An 18605-nucleotide genomic window follows, 5' to 3' on the forward strand; every position below is an offset into this window, starting at 1 on the left:
TTTTTTTTTGGCTGCACCGCGTGGCACCTGGGATCTTAGTTCCCAGACCAGGGATCGAACCCACGCCCCCTGCATTGGAAGCGTGAAGTTGTAACCACTGGACCACCGGGGAAGCGGTTCTTCTATTTTCTTTTAATTACAAGAAGTAGAATAGATACGCATTCTAACAGAAGGATCCATTTGGACTCAGCATCATCCCACAGTTTGAATCTGACACCAGCTACAGCGTCCCTGTCTGTCACCTCCCAGCGTCCCACCCCCATCCCTGGGGCTCCCTCTTGCCCTTGTTCCTGTTCTCCATCATCAGTGCCAGTTTTCATTGACTCCTCTCCCCCTAAAGCAGCTACATCAGACTGTTATGGGATTATCAGGAAGAGAACTTTAATAAACATCTTAATAGCAACTCTGCTGTCTTACTCGTTAAATATAAGGAGACTGAGGCTCCAGAAGGTGCCCGGCTCACCTAGCCTGTCAATCAGCAAGTTGCAACTGCTGCTCAGGTGTGCTGAGCCGAGCCCAGGGTTCTCTCTGCTCCACTACACTCCCTGATCTGGGTCCATCCTTCCAGGTGTTTAGTTCGGTTCCACTTTTTCTTACTTGTCAGTAGTGAGGGAAGCAATCTAATTCTTTAGGGAATTTCTGTTTCTCTCAGGTGACCTGATTTCTGATAAGCCAGGCAAACTCCAGAATTAGGATTTGGGCTCCTGGGGTCAGGCCAGCCAGGGTTGGGGGTAGTTAGAGGGTTTGTGGAGAAGGTCAGGGGGGTCCCCTAAAGAACAGGCTGCCCAGAGGACGGCTGGAGCTAAGGAAGATGCTTTCTGAAGAAGGCCCCTTCCAGAGGGCGGGCCTGTAGGAGAGAGGAAGAAGAGAGCCTACCCTGCTTGACCACAGCTGCTTTCCTGGCTAAACACTTGTGACAGAGAAGTCCAGAGGGGCAGAGGGAGAGAATGCAAAGGAGTATAGTTGGAGAAGACAGAAGAGAAGGAAAGACACAGGCAAAGGGAAGCTTGTGACGAATAAAATGTATCTGAGAGACCGGTGATCAGGAAAACAGAAAAGTAGAAATGCAAGAGAAATGGGTACATATTTTATGTTGCAAAATACTGGGTTTGAAAGTGATTCCTGAGTGAAGAAAACAAATGACTTTCTGCTTTTCCATTTCTTTGTTTTGGTACAGTCCCTAAGAATCTGTCAGTATTGGGAATGCTATTCATTCACCCAAGCGAGTCACATCCAGCTTATGTGGAGGGGTGGTTCTCAGCTGCCCCAGGTGAGAAGTTAGAGTTTACAGAGTCTAGGGAAAAAAAAAAATTTATTTTGTTTGGATGCTAATGACTCCTCACAAATTGTTACTACCTCTCTAGAAAGTACATTTATGAGCTAGAGATATGCAATAAAAATTAATACAGTAAAAAAGTTCTTTTTTGGATTAGCCAACATCAAATAGATACGTAGAACAAATGGGAGGAAATGTACTGTTCTGGGTTTAAATATATATGTGTATACAATAGAAATGATAGCAATGACTTAGTTATTATGTAAATTTTATATATGCCAGTTAAAATTCTCATGAAATCTCTCATAGATCTTGATGAATTGATGGAATAAAAATATAAATATTTTTGAAGGTGTTAAGATTATGGTTCTTTTTCTCTATATTATAAAGCATGTTATTAAAGCAACTATATTTCAATTTTAAAAATTTTAAAAAACATGTTACTTAATGACAAACATAAAAACCATATGACATTTAGTTTTAAACATTATAAAATTATTCATGGAGTAATGTAGAGATTCCATCCTTCCCTGGCATGAAAAAGCTGAACAGAGGATTTGACCCAGCCATAAAAGAGAAATTTTTAATGATTTAAGAAATGGAGAATATCATCAGAGACAATATATATATATATCTTAATATATAAACATACTTTTTATAGAGGGAGACAAAATGAATATGTAAAATAAAAGAATGGGAGAAAATATGTGTCACATAATTGATAAAATCATATTCAAAATGCAGAACTGTTATAAATGTGTAAGACCAAAACTAAATTCTACCAAGAAACAGTTATCTTTTGTTTGGGGGAAAAAAATATAAGTAGTATATGTCAAATAAAATATACTTGTAGGGAAAAATATACATATTTGTAGGAATATGATACAAATTGAAAGAAATTCAAGTTAACATTCTGTAACTATAAGTTATTCAAAAACAGAGTGATAAGATAGAATATAAGTTTGTAAATAAATAGATGGCATTTTATCAATTAAAGTGAATTCTGGTGATTCATAACAAAAAACTGTAATACTGTCTTTCTCAATAATTCCACTTCCCAGAATATGCTCCCAGCATAGATCCTCCCAGCACTGTTTCTAATAGAGAAAAATTAGAAACAACAATTATGTCCAACAGTAGGGAAATGGCTATGGAATCTGTAGCTTATTTACATAATCTAATACCATTTTGAGGTTTAACAATGATGTTTGAATAATAGAAATGATTCTATAAAATACACCAGGAAGACACATCACTGAAGATTGTTGGTGTACATCTGTATAAACGTTTAATTAGATGGGGCAGAGTACCTGATCATAAATGGAGCTCAGAGGAATTCTGTTTTTCTTATAACATTACCTAAGCCTAATTTTTTTTTGTAAGTTTGTTTGTTTGTTTATTTATTTATTTATTTATTTATTTATTTATTTATTTATTTTGGCTGCGTTGGGTCTTCACTGCCGTGCACGGGCTTTCTCTAGTTGCGACGAGCGGGGGCTACTCTTCGTTGCTGTGCGCGGGCTTCTCAGTGCAGTGGCTTCTCTTGTTGCGGAGCACGGGCTCTAGGCGTGCAGGCTTCAGTAGTTGTGGCACATGGGCTCAGTAGTTGTGGCTTGCGGTCTCTGGAGCACAGGCTCAGTAGTTGCGGCACACGAGCTTAGTTGCTCCGCGGCACGTGGGATCTTCCTGGACCAGGGATCGAACCCGTGTCCCCTGCCTTGGCAGGCGGATTCTTAACCACTGCACCACCAGGGAAGTCCCATTAAGTGTAATTTTTTAAAAGTGTCCTTAAACTTCTTGAAAATTCAAGTGTAATTTTGTCTTCTTAATTGTGCTTTTCCTCTGATATAGTCATGTGATAGATTTTATTTCAGGGATTTTGTTCTTTTTCCTAGATGGAGATCAACCTCCGTTTTCTGAGCCGAAATTCCCTACAGAATGCTTCTTTCTTACCCTGCACGCCCACCATCTCTCAATTCTGCCGGGTTGCCGACGCTACATCCGCAGGCTCCGGGCCATCCGGGAGCTCAACAGGTATGTGCGTGATGCCATGTCCTGAGGTTGCCTGAGTCACCACTTGTTCTCACAAGCAGGCATTTCCCTTGTGACCAGGAGATTTGAATGTGAGGGGTACATGTGGTACAGTATACCATCTGCCTCTGCTACTACATCCATGTTCCTTGATTGGCCAGGGTTCTTTGCATGGTGAAGTGACCCAAACTTTGTCTTCTAGAGTTCTCAATCCTTGGTATGTGGTTGAGACTTCCATTAACTTTTTCCACTGGGCACCATATTATCAGGAGGCACTTTAAAGGATTTCTTGGGTTCCAGACATACCCCTCTTTCCCTGGACTGTGAAACAGTAACTCTGGTTTCCCTTAATAAACAAGATCATTTACTCCCACCAACATGTAATTCACTTTTTTTGCACATTGTCCTGTGGCATAAGAAGTCTAAAAGGGCCAGATAGTAGCCTCAGTTTCCTATTCATTAGCACCATTGTTGTTTTTCTTAATCTAAGCATTTCTCCCCATGTACCAGCACCTGCAAACAAAGGTCACAGGAATAGGAGGCAAACATTTTTTTGAACAAGTCATCTGGAATAATAATGGAGTAGCCATTTACACCATTTGGTCCAGGAGTGGTGTAGTCTGGGTATGGTAGAAAGTGTGTCATATCTATATCTGCCTTGAATTAAAATAGAATCAATCACTTAATAATTCTAATAATTGCCTGGTAGATTTCTTAATATTGTTTTTTCTACATGTAATCATGTTGTCTGTAAATGATGGCAGTTTTCTTTCTTTCTCATAATTTTCTTTTTCATGCCTTACTGCCCTGGCTACAATTTCTACTGCAGTCTTGAGTAGAAGTATTGATAACTTTATTAAAATTTCTTTCTTATTCCAGTTAATGGGGGGTAGTTTTTTAGACATCCTCTATTATCAGATTAAGGAGATTCCTTTTTTTTTTTTTTTTTTTTTTTAATTTATTTTTGGCTGTGTTGGGTCTTCGTTTCTGTGCGAGGGCTTTCTCTAGTTGCGGCAAGCGGGGGCCACTCTTCATCGCAGTGCGCAGGCCTCTCACTATCGCGGCCTCTCCTGTTGCGGAGCACAGGCTCCAGACGCGCAGGCTCAGTAGTTGTGGCTCACGGGCCCAGCTGCTCTGCTGCATGTGGGATCTTCCCAGACCAGGGCTCGAACCCGTGTCCCCTGCATTGGCAGGCAGACTCTCAACCACTGCGCCAGCAGGGAAGCCCAGGAAATTCCCTTTTAGGTGATTATTTTCTACAAGTTTTTTGTTCTCAACAGGAGTTGAATTTTATTAAAATCTTTTTCCATCTCTGTTGAGGAGATCAGATTTTTTTTCCCCTTTATTCTATTAATATGCTTGAATTACATCAGTTGGCTTTCTGATATCAAACCAATCTTACATTCTTTTTTTTTAATATTATTATTGTATTTATTTTATTCTTGGCTGCGTTGGGTCTTAGTTGCGGCACGTGGGATCTTTGTTGAGGCATGCAGGATATTTTGTTGCAGTTCCTGGGCTTCCCTCTAGTTGTGGCGTGCAGGTTTTCTCTCTGTAGTTGTGGCGTGCAGGCTCCAGAGTGTGTGGGCTCTCTAGTTCAGGCTCAGTAGTTGTGGCACACAGGCTTAGTTGCCCCGTGTCATGTGGGATCATAGTTCCCTGACCAGGGATCGAACCTGCGTCCCCTGCATTGGAAGGTGGATTCTTTACCACTGGACCACCAGGGAAGTTCCCTTATATTCTTGAAATAAACTCAACTCTATATTATTGCTTTTAAATCTCATTGGATATTCAGTTTGCTAATATTCTGTTTAGGAGTTTTGAGTCTATATTCAAAAGAAAGATTGACCTATGATTTTCATTTCTTGTTAAGTCCTTCTCAGATTTTGTTATCAACATTATTCTTGCCACATAGAATGAGTTGTGGAGTGTTCCCTCTTTTTATATTTTTTGAGGAGTTTATTGTGTAAGAATTTTTTTATTTCTTCCTTAAATGTTTGGAAACATTGATGAAGTTGTCTGGGCTTAGAGTTTTCTATGTGGGAAGTTTTTAAAATTATGTATTTTATTGTTAACAGATATAGGCCTGTTTAGATTTTCATTTCATCTTGTGCCAGTTTTCCCATGGTATGTAAAGTTTCAAAACTTTTTGGTATAAAGTTGTTCATAGTATCCTCTTTTTATCACTTTTGTGTCTGTAGGGCCTTTATTATTTCCTTTTAGTTTAATTTGCTTTCTGTTGATGTTTCTATTGCTTTTTGAGGTTGATATTTGAATCTTTCATTTTCAGCCCTTTCTTATATATGCATTTAAGGTTGTTTAGTTTCCCTCTAAGTACGGCTTTAGCTGCATCCCTCATTTTTAGTAGGTCATCTTTTTTACTGAGGTATAATAGACATATAACATTATGTTTCAGGTGTACAACATAATGATTTGATGTTTGCATATATTGCAAAATGATCACCACAGTAAGTCTAATTAACATCTGTCACCATACACAGTATGTTACATAGTAACATTTTTTTCTTGTGATGAGAACTTTTAAGATCTCTCTCAGCAACTTTCAAATACACAGTACAGTATTATTAACTACAGTCACCATGTTGTATATTACATCCCCATGACTTATTTATTTTATAACTGGTAGTTTGTGTACCTTTTGACTCCCTTGACCTATTTTGTCCACCCCACTCCCCCACCTCTGGCAGCCACCAGTCTTGTTCTCTGTGTCTTTGAACTTGGTATTTTGGGTTTTTGTTTGTTTTTTTAGGATTCCATACATAAATGAGATTATATGGTATTTTTCTCTGTCCGACTTATTTCACTTAGCATAATGCCCTCAAGGTCCATCCATGTTGTTACCAGTGGCAAAAATTTCATTCTTTTTTATGGCCGAATAATATTCCTCTGTGTGTGTGTGTGTGTGTGTCTGTGTGTGTGTGACATTTCTTTTTCCATTCATCTGTTGGTGGACACTTAGATTGTTTCTCTATCTTGGCTATTGTAAATAATGTTGCAATGAACATGGGGGTGCATATATCTTTTCATTTTTGTTTTCGTGGGCTAAATACCCAGAAGTGGAATTGCTGGATTATATGGTAGTTCTAATTTTAATTTTTTGAGGAACATCCATGCTGTTTTCCATAGTGCTTGTACCAGTTTACATTCCTACCAACAGTGCACAGGGGTTCCCTTTTCTCTACATTCTTACCAACACTTATTTCTTATCTTTTTGATAGTGGCCATTCTAACAGGTATGAGGTGATATCTCATTGTGGTTTTGATTTGCATTTCCTTGATAGTGATCTTGAGCACCTTTTGGTATGTCATATTTTATTGTTCAGTTCAAAATATATTCTAATTTTTATTGTTTCTTACTTGACTTGTGGATTATATAAAGATGGGGTGCTTAAATTCCAGATTCTTGGGGGGATTTGTTCATTTATCTTTTGTTACTGATTTCTAGCTAAATTCCATTGTCAGAAGACATATTCTGATTTATGTTCTTTGAACTTTATTGTGATTTGCTTTGTAGCTAACATTTAAATTAGTAAATGTTCCATAGCAGAAATGAACACACAGGAATTCCCTGGCAGTCCAGTGGTTAGGACTCTGCACTCTCGCTGCCGAGGACCTTGGTTCAATCCCTGGTCAGGGAACTAAAATCCCACGAGCCACGCAGCCAAAAAAAAAAAAGAAGAAGAAAAGAAAAGAATCTGCTTTCCTTGTTGCTTATTGCAGTATTTCACATATATCGATTAAGTTTGTTCATCTTTTGTTCAAATTTTCCTTATGTCTGCTGATTTTATCAGCTTATAATATCAGTTATTGAGAGGCTTATAAAAATTTCCGACTCTGATTTGTCTGTTCCTTCATCCTGGAATGGATGCCGTCCTGTGGTCCCATCATTTCCACTGATTTCAGAGGGTACATTTCAATGGTACCATCTGCCATCTTCACTCCCAGCCTGCAGTGAGGGTTGGTGCCTTTCAGAGATGTTGGTGTTCCCCTCACCTGTGTATTTTTCAGTGCTGTGATACAAGAAATATCTTCCAGGGCTTCCCTGGTGGCGCAGTGGTTAAGAATCTGCCCGCCAATGCAGGGGACATGGGTTCAAGCCCTGGTCCAGGAAGATCCCACATGCTGTGGAGCAACTAAGCCCATAGTCCGTGGCAACTAAGCCCGTGTGCCACAACTACCGAGCCTGCACTCTACAGCCTGCGAGCCACAACTACTGAGCCCGGGTGCCTAGAGCCCGTGCTCCACAACAAGAGAAGCCACTGCAATGAGAAACCCGCGCACCACAACAAAGAGTAGCCCCCGCTCGCCGCAACTAGAGAAAGCCCGCGCGCAGCAATGAAGACCCAACTCAGCCAAAAATAAATAAATAAAATAAATAAAATTTAAAAATAAAAAAACTAATTAAATAAATAAAAGTACATCTGGCTGAAGTCAGATTTAAAAAAAAAAAAAGTATCTTCCAGGAAACAGTTGGGGTATGTGTGTGTTTTGAGAGGGTGGTTTTCTGAACTAGTCATATATGGTAAATCTATATTAATATTCCCAGCTTCTTATATTTTGGATTCCTTCCTCTGAATTTATATCAAGGAATTCCTAACAACTTCAATTCTAGGTTTTAGTCAACCAGGTGGGCACACAGTTAGAGCCCCTCCCAGATACTCAGCATAAGGTTGAATCCAGAGGCTCTGGTCATTGTATTCATGTCAGTGAACTTATCCCCACTTAGGAGTATGTTAGCATGTTCCTCTCTTGGTGATCAAGCATCTTCAGAGTCTGTTCCACACATACTGCCACATTTCTTCACTACAGATGTAGTAGGTAGAACAGTGGTGTGGCAAAGATGTTCATGTCCTAGTCCCCAGAGCTTGTGAATGTGTTACCTTACATGGTAAAAGAGACTTCGCAGATGTGATTAATTGTAGGACCTTGAGATGGAGAGGTTTTCCTAGATTATCTGGGTGGACCCAATGTATCACAAGGGTCCTTTTAAGAGGGAGGCAAGGGCTTCCCTGGTGGCGCAGTGGTTGAGAATCTGCCTGCTAATGCAGGGGACATGGGTTCGAGCCCTGGTCTGGGAAGACCCCACATGCCACGGAGCAACTAAGCCCATGAGTCACAATTACTGAGCCTGCGCGTCTGGAGCCTGTGCTCCGCAACAAGAGAGGCTGCGATAGTGAGAGGCCCGCGCACCGCGATGAGGAGTGGCCCCCGCTTGCCACAACTGGAGAAAGCCCTCGCACAGAAACGAAGACCCAACACAGCCAAAAATAAACATAATAAATAAATAATAAATAAAAATTAAAAAAAAAAAAAAAAGAGGGAGGCAAGAAGGTCAGAGTGAGAAAGGAAGTGTGACGACAGAAGCAGGCATCAGAGTGATGTGGGTCCACGAGCGGGCTCCCGCTAGAAGCTGGAAAGGGCAAGGGGACACTCTCCCTAGAGCCTCCAGAAGGAGTGCATCCCCTGCTGACCCATTTTAGATTTCTGACCTCCGGAACTCTAAGACTATAATTGTGTTGCTGCAAGCCAGTGAGTTTGTGATGATTTGTTACAGCAGCAGTAGGAAGCTAACATAACATATTAGCAAATCTTGGTCTTTCTTTTTTCTTCAAATGTGTGCATTTCCTGCATGTGGCTTTGTAATTGGCCCATAAGGGCAGTGATTGATCTCACTCCAGTTCCGGTTCTGGAAGCAATGACGTATGATGGGTTGGGACCTAAGGGAAATTGGCATCACCCTGCAATCTGACCACCTCAGCTACAATCACTGCAGGAGCTGCTTCTGCTGTCAGACGAGGCTCAGGGCATTTAGGGATTTGGGTACTTAGGTTCTCCCGAACTCCTCCATTTGAATTCTTGGAGTCCCAGTCTTTGCTCTGACATTCAGATAAGAGATCCAGTGAGGTTATGGATTCAGTCTGTGTTATAATTTGGTGCTTTATAGGACCAGACTCTGCTTCTTTATGGTCGTCTTAGAAGCTCCCTGACTCATTGGCTTGTTCTTGAGACAAGATTTTAAAATCTGGAGCCTGTCAGTTTCTTCTGTGAGCTCTCCAGCATAGTTACTAGTAGCCATGCCATCTCTTCACTCCAGGAGGTCACTGGTGATCGTTTGTGCAGCTGTTTTTCCACTGAGAACCTGGGCTACCAGTTTTATGCACTCACATGCTAACTGAATCTTCACCGCTTTCTTTTTTTTTTTTTTTAATATTTATTTTTATTTATTTATTTATTTATTTATTTTGGCTACACGGGATCTTAGTTGCGGCATGCGGGATCTAGTTCCCCAACCAGGGATCAAACCCAGGCCCCACGCACTGGGAGCGTGGAGTCTTACCCACTGGACCACTGGAAGTCCCCTTCACCACTTTCAAACCAGCCCAGTCGAAGAACTAATCCCAAAGGCCCATTTTTCTGGAGGGCCTGTTACCTGTAACCTCTTCTTGCCGATAAGCATATAGTCATTATGTTAGTTTCCTTTTGCTGCTGCAACAGATTACCACGACCTCGGTGAGTTAAAATAGCAAAAATTATTACCTTAGGGTTCTGGTGGTCAGAAGTCCTAAAATCAAGGCTGCATTCCTTCTGAGGCTCTAGGGAAGAATCTCTTTCTTTGCCTGTTCCAGCTGCTGGAGACCCCCTACATTCCTTGGTTCACGGCCCCCTTCCTCTCTTTTCAAAATCAGCAGCATCTCATCTTCAGCTCTCCCTCTCTCTGACCTCTGCTTCACTTGTCACAACTCCTTCTCTTACTCTGACTCCCTCTTTCTCTTAGAAGGACCCTGAGATGACATTGGGCCCACCCAGACATATGGGCCCGTCTCGGGCTCCATACCCTTAATCACATCTGCAAGTTTCCTTTTACCATGTAAGGTAACATATTCACAGGTTCTGGGGATTAAGCTGTGACATCTTCCTGTATGGGGGTGGGGCGGAGCATTATTCTGTCTACCATTATTCACGTTCCAATTGTAGACAGAGGAATCCACTTTATCTGAGGTAAGCAGAAAGAGGATAATTAAAGGCTACTATTTGGTTTATTGAATCATTGGCACGCCTGGAAAAGAGGACTCCCAGAGCTCTCCTTCGAACCTGGCCTGGCAGGAAGGAGCTGCTTCAGGGTTCAGCCTCTGCTAGTGCCTCAAGCAAAACCCCTCCACGCTGTGCTTCCAGAAGAACCATGTGGCTGTCACTTCACTATATTCACTTCTGCCTTCAGTGAGGGCTCACCTCTTGGTGGAAGCTAGGTCATGTGCAGAAATGCTGGCAGCAAGGGAATCTAGGAAATGTAGTTTTTGTTTTTGTTTAATTTATTTATTTAATTAATTTATCTTTGGCTGTGTTGGGTCTTCGTTGCTGCGCACGGGCTTTCTCTAGTGGCAAGCAGGGGCTACTCTTCGTTGTGGTGCGCGGGCTTCTCATTGCGGTGGCTTCTCTTGTTGCGGAGCACGGGCTCTAGGTGCGTGGGCTTCAGTAGCTGCGGCACGCAGGCTTAGTAGTTGTGGCTCGTGGGCTCTAGAGCGCAGGCTCAGTAGTTGTGGCACACGGGCTTAGCTGCTCCACGGCACGTGGGATCTTCCTGGACCAGGGCTTGAACCCATGTCCCCTGCATTGGTAGGCGGATTCTTAACCGCTGCACCACCAGGGAAGTCGCTAGGAAGTGTACTTTTAAATAATTTATTGCCCCCTAGTTTCCTACACAATGTTCTGATAGATAGAAAGGGTTGACATAGTGTTAACTGAGCCAGTCTTTAAAATATGCAGCATATTACATGATCAGGGAAGGCTTTACCTGTCTGACAGGTGATATTTGAGGAGGTACCTGAAGGGAGTGAAGGAGCAAGTTGCAAAGGTAACCTCAGAGAAGAGCATTCCAAGCAGAAGGAGAAGTGCCCTTAGTAAAGTAGCCTTTTGTTTTGGGTAATTGAGTAGGCATAGTAACCTTGCATTTTCTCACTCCCAGAAAAACTGGGAACAATGTATTTCCTTCCAAAAGTAATGATTACTGTATTTCATCAAATCTAAAATGCCATCCACTTTAAGACATCGTTATGTTGGGAACCAGTAAGAAAGAAAAAGGCTGCCAATTTAGCCATAACTTGCCACTGAGTTTGGTGATGCTGACATGGGGGGAGAGAGGGGACATGTGTCTGAGAGTCAGTGACATGGGGAAAATGAACAGATAAGGTGGGTGATGGATCTGTGTGTCTTCTTTCATTTTACTGTTAGTCTTTACTTTCAGAACTGTGGAAGATTTGAAAAACAATGAAAGCCAATGGAAAGACTCCCCACTGGCAGCTAGACACCGTGAAATGCTGAAGCGCTGCAAAACTCAGCTTAAGGTTTGTATCATTAATTGGGATAATTATAGACTAGCCTCATAATAGTAATTTTCCCACCAGAATATGCGCCTTGAATGAGCAGTTTAATGTCCTCAGTTTTTCTCATTATTCTCTTCCCCCCAAGATAAAAATGGTACATTTAAAAACTTGTGGATGGTTTCTATGTTTATTTAAATCTCAGGACAGAAAGTGCCTATGCCTATGCCAATGACAATATGAATTCCTAATGGATTTTATCATCCTCAGTTGAACATCACCTCCCTTTCCTTGCCTTGTGCAAGATCCTCCCCATCTGCTAACCCTCACCCCCGCACCTCAAAACACACACAACTCCAGTTTGTCCAGCCACGCATTTTCATGATGTTTGACAAAGTGGATTTGTGGTAGTGGAAAGATCTCTTTCCTTTGCCCCTCATTCTTCGTTTAATTGAAAATGATCCATCGTATAGAACCTAACTGCAGACGGGAAGATTTCCGCTTATGAGACATAGCTGAAAACAAATGCTAGCTAAGGTTGTACAAGGGAAGCACAGACAGCAAATTTATGCATTTTTCATTTATGCATTTTTATGTTCAAATTACAAAGCTGAATGTTAGCTGGTCGTGTTTTTTGTTGATTAGTAGGATGATGTGTAGACATTTTACCTGACTTAGGTTTCTGGTACAAGTTAAGATTTCAGTTTTATTTACCTATACAGTAGACCTCTTTGAGATGCAGAAAAAGCTGGGGGCTCTTTTCTAGGGTCTATAGACCCCCTAAGCACTCCAGAGATAGGTTTCAAGAAGCCTATAAACTGTTCATATGCAATGTGTGCTCACGTGTGTGTTTAAACTCACAGCGATACTCTGAGGGGGCTATTATACCCTTGGTGGACAAGCATTTTGCCCAAGAGCAGCTTTTCAATGCTGACCTGGAATTGAGATGCGGATTTGTCTGGCTCTTCTCAGTAACCATCCCTGACTTCCAAAGGGCCTCCCCCATCAGGTTATTTGAATATGGCAGTGACAACCTAACCTTTCTCAGCACTAACTGTGTGCTAGGTTCTGTGCCCAGTGATTCGCATGGCATGCCTTTTCTTTCTCTTAGAACAGAGAAAGCTCTTGAGACATGACCAGCATCTTACAGGCAGTTAGCAATGAAGCTCTTGAAGCCCTAGAGCCTAGGTTTCCCATCTCCTTGCCCATTCCCTGCCCAATCATGCTGCAGGTACTTAGCCGCCAACTAATCTATGGGCGGGGACATACCTGCTTCCGCAGAAACTGGTACGATGCAAGGCCTGTGCTGACGCTGGTCTGCTTGACGAGGGCTTCCTGAGAAGATGTCTGCATTTCTACGGCCTTCTCATTCAGCTGCTGCTCCGCATCCTGGACCCCGCGTATCCCGCGTGAGTGTGCTCCGCCCTCTTCACCCCGGCTCCACGCACCAGGCTGTGCTGTCTTTATTGTTCCTCAAAGCCGATACCTGAAACCAAGACCCTTACGTTATTAAGAATTCATTTCCACGTTGTACTTATATAGAAAGTAGTAATATTAATAAATATTTTTGGGGACTTGCGTAGCAGTCCAGTGGTTAAGGCTCCACACTCCCAATGCAGGGGGCGTGGGTTCGACCCCTGGTTGGGAAACTAAGATCCCCACATGCCGCATGGCGCAGCCTGGGGAAAAAAGTAAAGGAAGTAAGTATTTTCCTTGGAATTAGTTACAGTAATAAGGGACTGTCAACACCTATTAAATTAATTTTGACATAGTGCTTTTTAAAAACTGGCTATAAAATCTTCGGGGGTGGGGCTTCCCTGGTGGCACAGTGGTTGAGAATCTGTCTGCCAATGCAGGGGACACGTGTTTAAGCCCTGGTCTGGGAGGATCCCACATGCCGCGGAGCAACTAGGCCCGTGCGCCACGACTACTGAGCCTGCGCGTCTGGAGCCTGTGCTCCGCAACGAGAGAGGCCGCAATAGTGAGAGGCTCGCGCAGCGCGATGAAGAGTGGCCCCCACTTGCCGCAACTAGAGAAAGCCCTCGCACAGAAACGAAGACCCAACACAGCCAAAAATAAATGAATAAATAAATAAATAAACAAACTCCAATCTCTTTAAAAAAAAAATCTTCGGGGTTTTTTTTTTGTTGTTCTGGGGTTTTTTTGTTTTGCTTTTATTTATTTATTTATTTTTATTTACTTATGGCTGCATTGGGTCTGCGTTGCTGCACCCGGGCTTTCTCTAGTTGCGGCGAGCGGGGGCTACTCTTTGTTGTGGTGCGCAGGCTTCTCACTGTGGTGTCTTCTCTTGTTGCGGAGCACGGGCTCTAGGCGCGCGGGCTTCAGTAGTTGTGGCATGTGAGCTCAGTAGTTGTGGCTCACGGGCTTAATTGCTACGCGGCATGTGGGATCGTCCTGGACCAGAGCTTGAACCCATGTCCCCTGCGTTGGCAGGCGAATTCTTATCCACTGTGCCACCAGGGAAGCCTCGCTTTTATTTATTTTTTTAAATTGAAGTAGAATTGATTTACAGTGTTGTGCCAGACTCAGTTACTCATATATAGACATTCTTTTTTTTTTTATAATATTCTTTTCCATTATGGTTTATCACAGGATAGTGAATATAGTTCCCTGTGTTTATACAGTAGGACCTTGTTGTTTATCCATCCTATATATAATAGTTTACATCTGCTAATCCCACACTCCCAATCCTTCCTTCCCCCACCCTCCTCCCCCTTGGCAACCACTAGTCTGTTGTCTATGCCTGTGAGTCTGTTTCTGTTTTGTAGATAGATTCATTTGCGCCATATTTTAGATTCCACATATGAGTGATACCATATGGTATTTGTCTTTCTCTTTCTGACTTCCTTCACTTAGCATGATAATCTCTAGTTGCATCCATGTTGCTGCAAATGGCATTATTTCGTTCTTTTTTATGGCTAAGTAGTATTCCATTGTGTATATATGTACCACATCTTCTTTATCCATTCATCTGTCAATGAACATTTAGGTTGTTTCCATGACTTGGCTATTGTGAATAGTGCTGCTGTGAACATAGGGGTGCATGTATCTTTTTGAGTTATAGTTTTGTCCAGGTATATGCCCAGGAGTGGGATTGCTGGATCATATAGTGATTCTATTTTTAGTTTTTTGAGGAATCTTCATACTGTTCTCCACAGTGGCTGCACCAACTTACATTCCCACCAACAGCATAGGAGAGTTCCCTTTTTTTTACACCCTCTCCAGCATTTGTTATTTGTAGACTTTTTAATGATGGCCATTCTGACCTGTGTGAGGTGATAGCTCATTGTAGTTTTGATTTGCATTTCTCTAATAATTAGCAGTGATGAACATCTTTTCATGTGCCTACTGGCCATCTGTATGTCTTCTTTGGAGAAGTGTCTATTAAGGTCTTCTGCCCATTTGTCAATTGTGTTGTTTGATTTTTTTTGTTGTTGAGTTGTATGAGTTTGTATATTTTGGAGATTAAGCCCTTGTCTGTCGCATCATTTGCAGATACTTTTCTCCCATTCCATAGGTTGTCTTTTCATTTGTCTTTTTTTATGGTTTCCTTTGCTGTGCAAAAGCTTGTAAATTTGATTAGGTCCCATTTGTTTATTTTTGTTTTTATTTCTATTGCCTTGGGAGACTGACCTAAGAAAACATTGGTATGATTTATATCAGAGAATGCTTTGCCTATGCTCTCTTCTAGGATTTTATGGTGTCATGTCTTATGTTTAGGTCTTTAAGACATTTTGTGTTTATTTTTGTGCATGGAGTGAGGGTGTGTTCTAATTTCATTGATTTACATGCAGCTCTCCAACTTTCCCAGCACCACTTGCTGAAGAGACTGTTTCCCATTTTATATTCTTGGAACATTGGCTATAAAATCTTTGATTGATAGAAAAGGAAATTGGAAGCTAAACGCTGGAGTTAACAGGATATTAGGTCCCCCTAGACACTGGGTCCAGGCAGATCCCTAGCCAATTCAGAGAATGAGCTGAGAACATTCTTGATCTCTTTATCATCACCTGGACAGCTCCTCCAGGCAGCCATTATTGTTTTATTTGTTATTATTTTATGGTTATTATGAAATCTCAGGATCACTGATGTTGGTGAGGTTGGCCCAAGCCCCCTGCAGGAGTGGAAAATCTTGGGTTGGCCAAAAGGTTCGTTCAGTTTTTTCCATAAGATGGCTCTAGTAGCACTTAGTTTTCCTTAACTTCATTCGAAACAATTTTGTTAGGTTGTATGTGACAGCTGTCATATCAGCGTGCATTTAAAAAAAGACATCAAAATTGGTGAATTTTTATGTAGCCATTTTAATATTGAAGATGGAAGGAAAAAAGTCACATTTTCAGCATATTATGCTTTACTATTTCAAGAAAGGTAAAAACGCAGCTGAAACGCAAAAAAAGATTTGTGCAGTGTATGGAGAAGGTGCTGCGACTGATCGAATGTTGTCAGAAGTGGTTTGCGAAGTTTCGTGCTGGAGATTTCTCACTGGATGACACGCCACGGTCGGGTAGACCAGTTGAAGTTGATGGAGATCAAATCAAGACATTAACTGAGAACGATTAACTGAGAACAATCAATGTTATACCACGTGGGAGATAGCCGACATACTCAAAATATCCAAATCAAGCGTTGGAAATCATTTGCACCAACTGGGTTATGTTAATTGCTTTGATGTTTGGATTCCACATAAGTTAAGCGAAAAAAACCTTCTTGACCGTATTTCCGAATGCCATTCTCTACTTAAATGTAATGAAAATGTTCTGTTTTTAAAACAAATTGTGATGGGTGATGAAAAGTGGATACTGTGCAATAATGTGGAACGGAAGAGATCATGGGACAAGCAAAATGAACCACCAACAGCCACACCGAAGGACGGTCTTCATCCAAAGAAGGTGACGTTGTGTACATGATGGGATTGGAAGGGCGTCCTCTGTCATGAGCTCCTTCTGGAAAACTAAGCGATTAATTCCAACAAGTACTGCTCCCAATTAGACTTACTGAAAGCAGCACTCGAAAAAAGTGTCCAGAATTAGTCAACAGAAAACACATCATCTTCCATCAGGATAACACAAGGCCGCATGTTTCTTTGATGACCAGGCAAAAACTGTTACAGCTTGGCTGGGAAGTTCTGATTCATCCACCATATTCACCAGACATTGCACCTTTGGATTTGAATTTATTTCGGTCTTTACAAAATTCTCTTAATGGAAAAAACTTCAATTCCCTGGAAGACTGTAAAAGGCACCTGGAACAGTTCTTTGCTCAAAAAGATAAAAAGTTTTGGGAAGATGGAATTATGAAGTTGCCTGAAAAATGGCAGAAGGTAGTGGATCAAAAGGGTGAAGACGTTGTTCAATAAAGTTCTTGGTGAAAATGAAAAATGTGTCTTTTATTTTTACTTAAAAACCGAAGGCACTTTTTGGCCAACCCAATAGTATTTGAAGTACATGTGTAGCTCTGTTGTCTCAAACAGTTTGAGTTCCATAAGATGACCAAACATGACCCTTTGAGTTCCTTCACATTTATTGTATTAATCTTAATGCAATAAATAAAAATCAAGAAATCAAGAAAAGGAAAAACAAAAACGTTTCACGTCCACCCTAGCCTATCCCTGCCTTCATTATTCCCTGTTCATTTCTGGTTGTAGTTTCTTTGCCTGTGCACTTTTTACATAGTTGTATTATAGAATGAGAGCTTTTTCCAAATGAAACACTTACTTGTAATGGTAGTGTAATATTCCTTGTAGTTTGATGTGTCATGATTTCATTCTGTAACCTGTACTTCTTTTCTTTGACAGTGTCACACTGCCTTTAAGTTCAGATGTCCCCAAGGTATTTGCAGCATTGCCTGAGTTTTATGTAGAAGATGTTGCTGAATTTTTATTTTTTATTGTACAGTAAGTCCCATTCACGTATTACATAGTTCTAATATGTGTTTATATTTAATATGCACATTATATTATGAACCTCCATCTTATGCCACTGCTTTAACCGAATGCTGCCTGGAGACTGGAAAAATAAATCCGGCTGTGGCATCCAGCCAATTCCAATAATAACTCAAGACAGAGGAGGATTAACAGTGCTGGTAATAATGTGCTCTGTGAAAAGTGAGTCGAATTGTGTGTCTGAGAAACAAGGAAGAAACCGTTTATAAATATCTGAGTGAACATTCAAAAGCCAGAAATACCCACCTCTATATTTTGTACCAGAATTTTTCTCAATTGTAAATTTAGAGAGCGCTTACAAAGAAATAGGTTGAGTTTATAACCAATGTTTGAACTTTGAAAAAATGAAAACAACTCCATCAAAATATTTTTTAAAGTCTTTTTGGTCATGAAGATCTTTTGTAAAATTCACCTACGATTTAATCATACCTTTGGTTTATTTTCAAAAACATAAGATAATATAACATGCTATGGCCAATAGACACAATGGGTTTTAAATCTACCTATTTGTAATGGGAATAGTCACCTTAAACTCAGCAAGTTAAAGGGAACTCCGTGTCCTGGCTCCTAGACCTATTCGTCCCTTTCCTTGCCTAATGACACCAGCATCCACCCGTGTTTTCTCAGAGCTTTACTAGCTGTTCCTCTCACCTCTCTTCAGATACTCTCCTCAGGTGCTTTATGAGCCCTGTACTCAGGATATTGTGATGTTCCTCGTTGTGATGTTGTGTAACCAGAACTACATCCGAAATCCGTATCTGGTGGCCAAACTCGTAGAAGTCATGTTTATGACTAACCCTGCTGTTCAGCCACGGACCCAGAAGTTTTTTGAAATGATTGAGAACCATCCTCTCTCCACCAAGCTGTTGGTCCCTTCCCTGATGAAGTTTTATACAGGTATGTTCCTGATGTGAACAAGTGGGCAAGGTCATCTAAAGCTAGTGGATGAAGTTGTTCTAAACCTGTTACCTAATATTCTGACATCGGCTTATAAGTA

The 18605-nt window shown here is 41.2% G+C and overlaps 1 protein-coding gene across 2 annotated transcripts in view; it reads left to right on the forward strand.

Annotated features, from left to right (window-relative positions):
* UBE4B (ubiquitination factor E4B) overlaps positions 1-18605 on the forward strand; it is a 114013-nt gene that overhangs the window by 70283 nt on the left and 25125 nt on the right. For both annotated transcript variants that reach the window (XM_057547712.1, XM_007170019.3), the window contains 5 exons: positions 3172-3310; positions 11571-11670; positions 12928-13055; positions 17462-17560; positions 18270-18505. In XM_057547712.1, coding sequence (XP_057403695.1) covers positions 3172-3310; positions 11571-11670; positions 12928-13055; positions 17462-17560; positions 18270-18505 — 702 coding nt within the window. The remainder of the gene's footprint in view (positions 1-3171; positions 3311-11570; positions 11671-12927; positions 13056-17461; positions 17561-18269; positions 18506-18605) is intronic.

The sequence above is a fragment of the Balaenoptera acutorostrata genome, chromosome 1, assembly GCF_949987535.1.
Source record: "Balaenoptera acutorostrata chromosome 1, mBalAcu1.1, whole genome shotgun sequence".
In the NCBI taxonomy this organism is placed as follows: Eukaryota; Metazoa; Chordata; class Mammalia; order Artiodactyla; family Balaenopteridae; genus Balaenoptera; species Balaenoptera acutorostrata.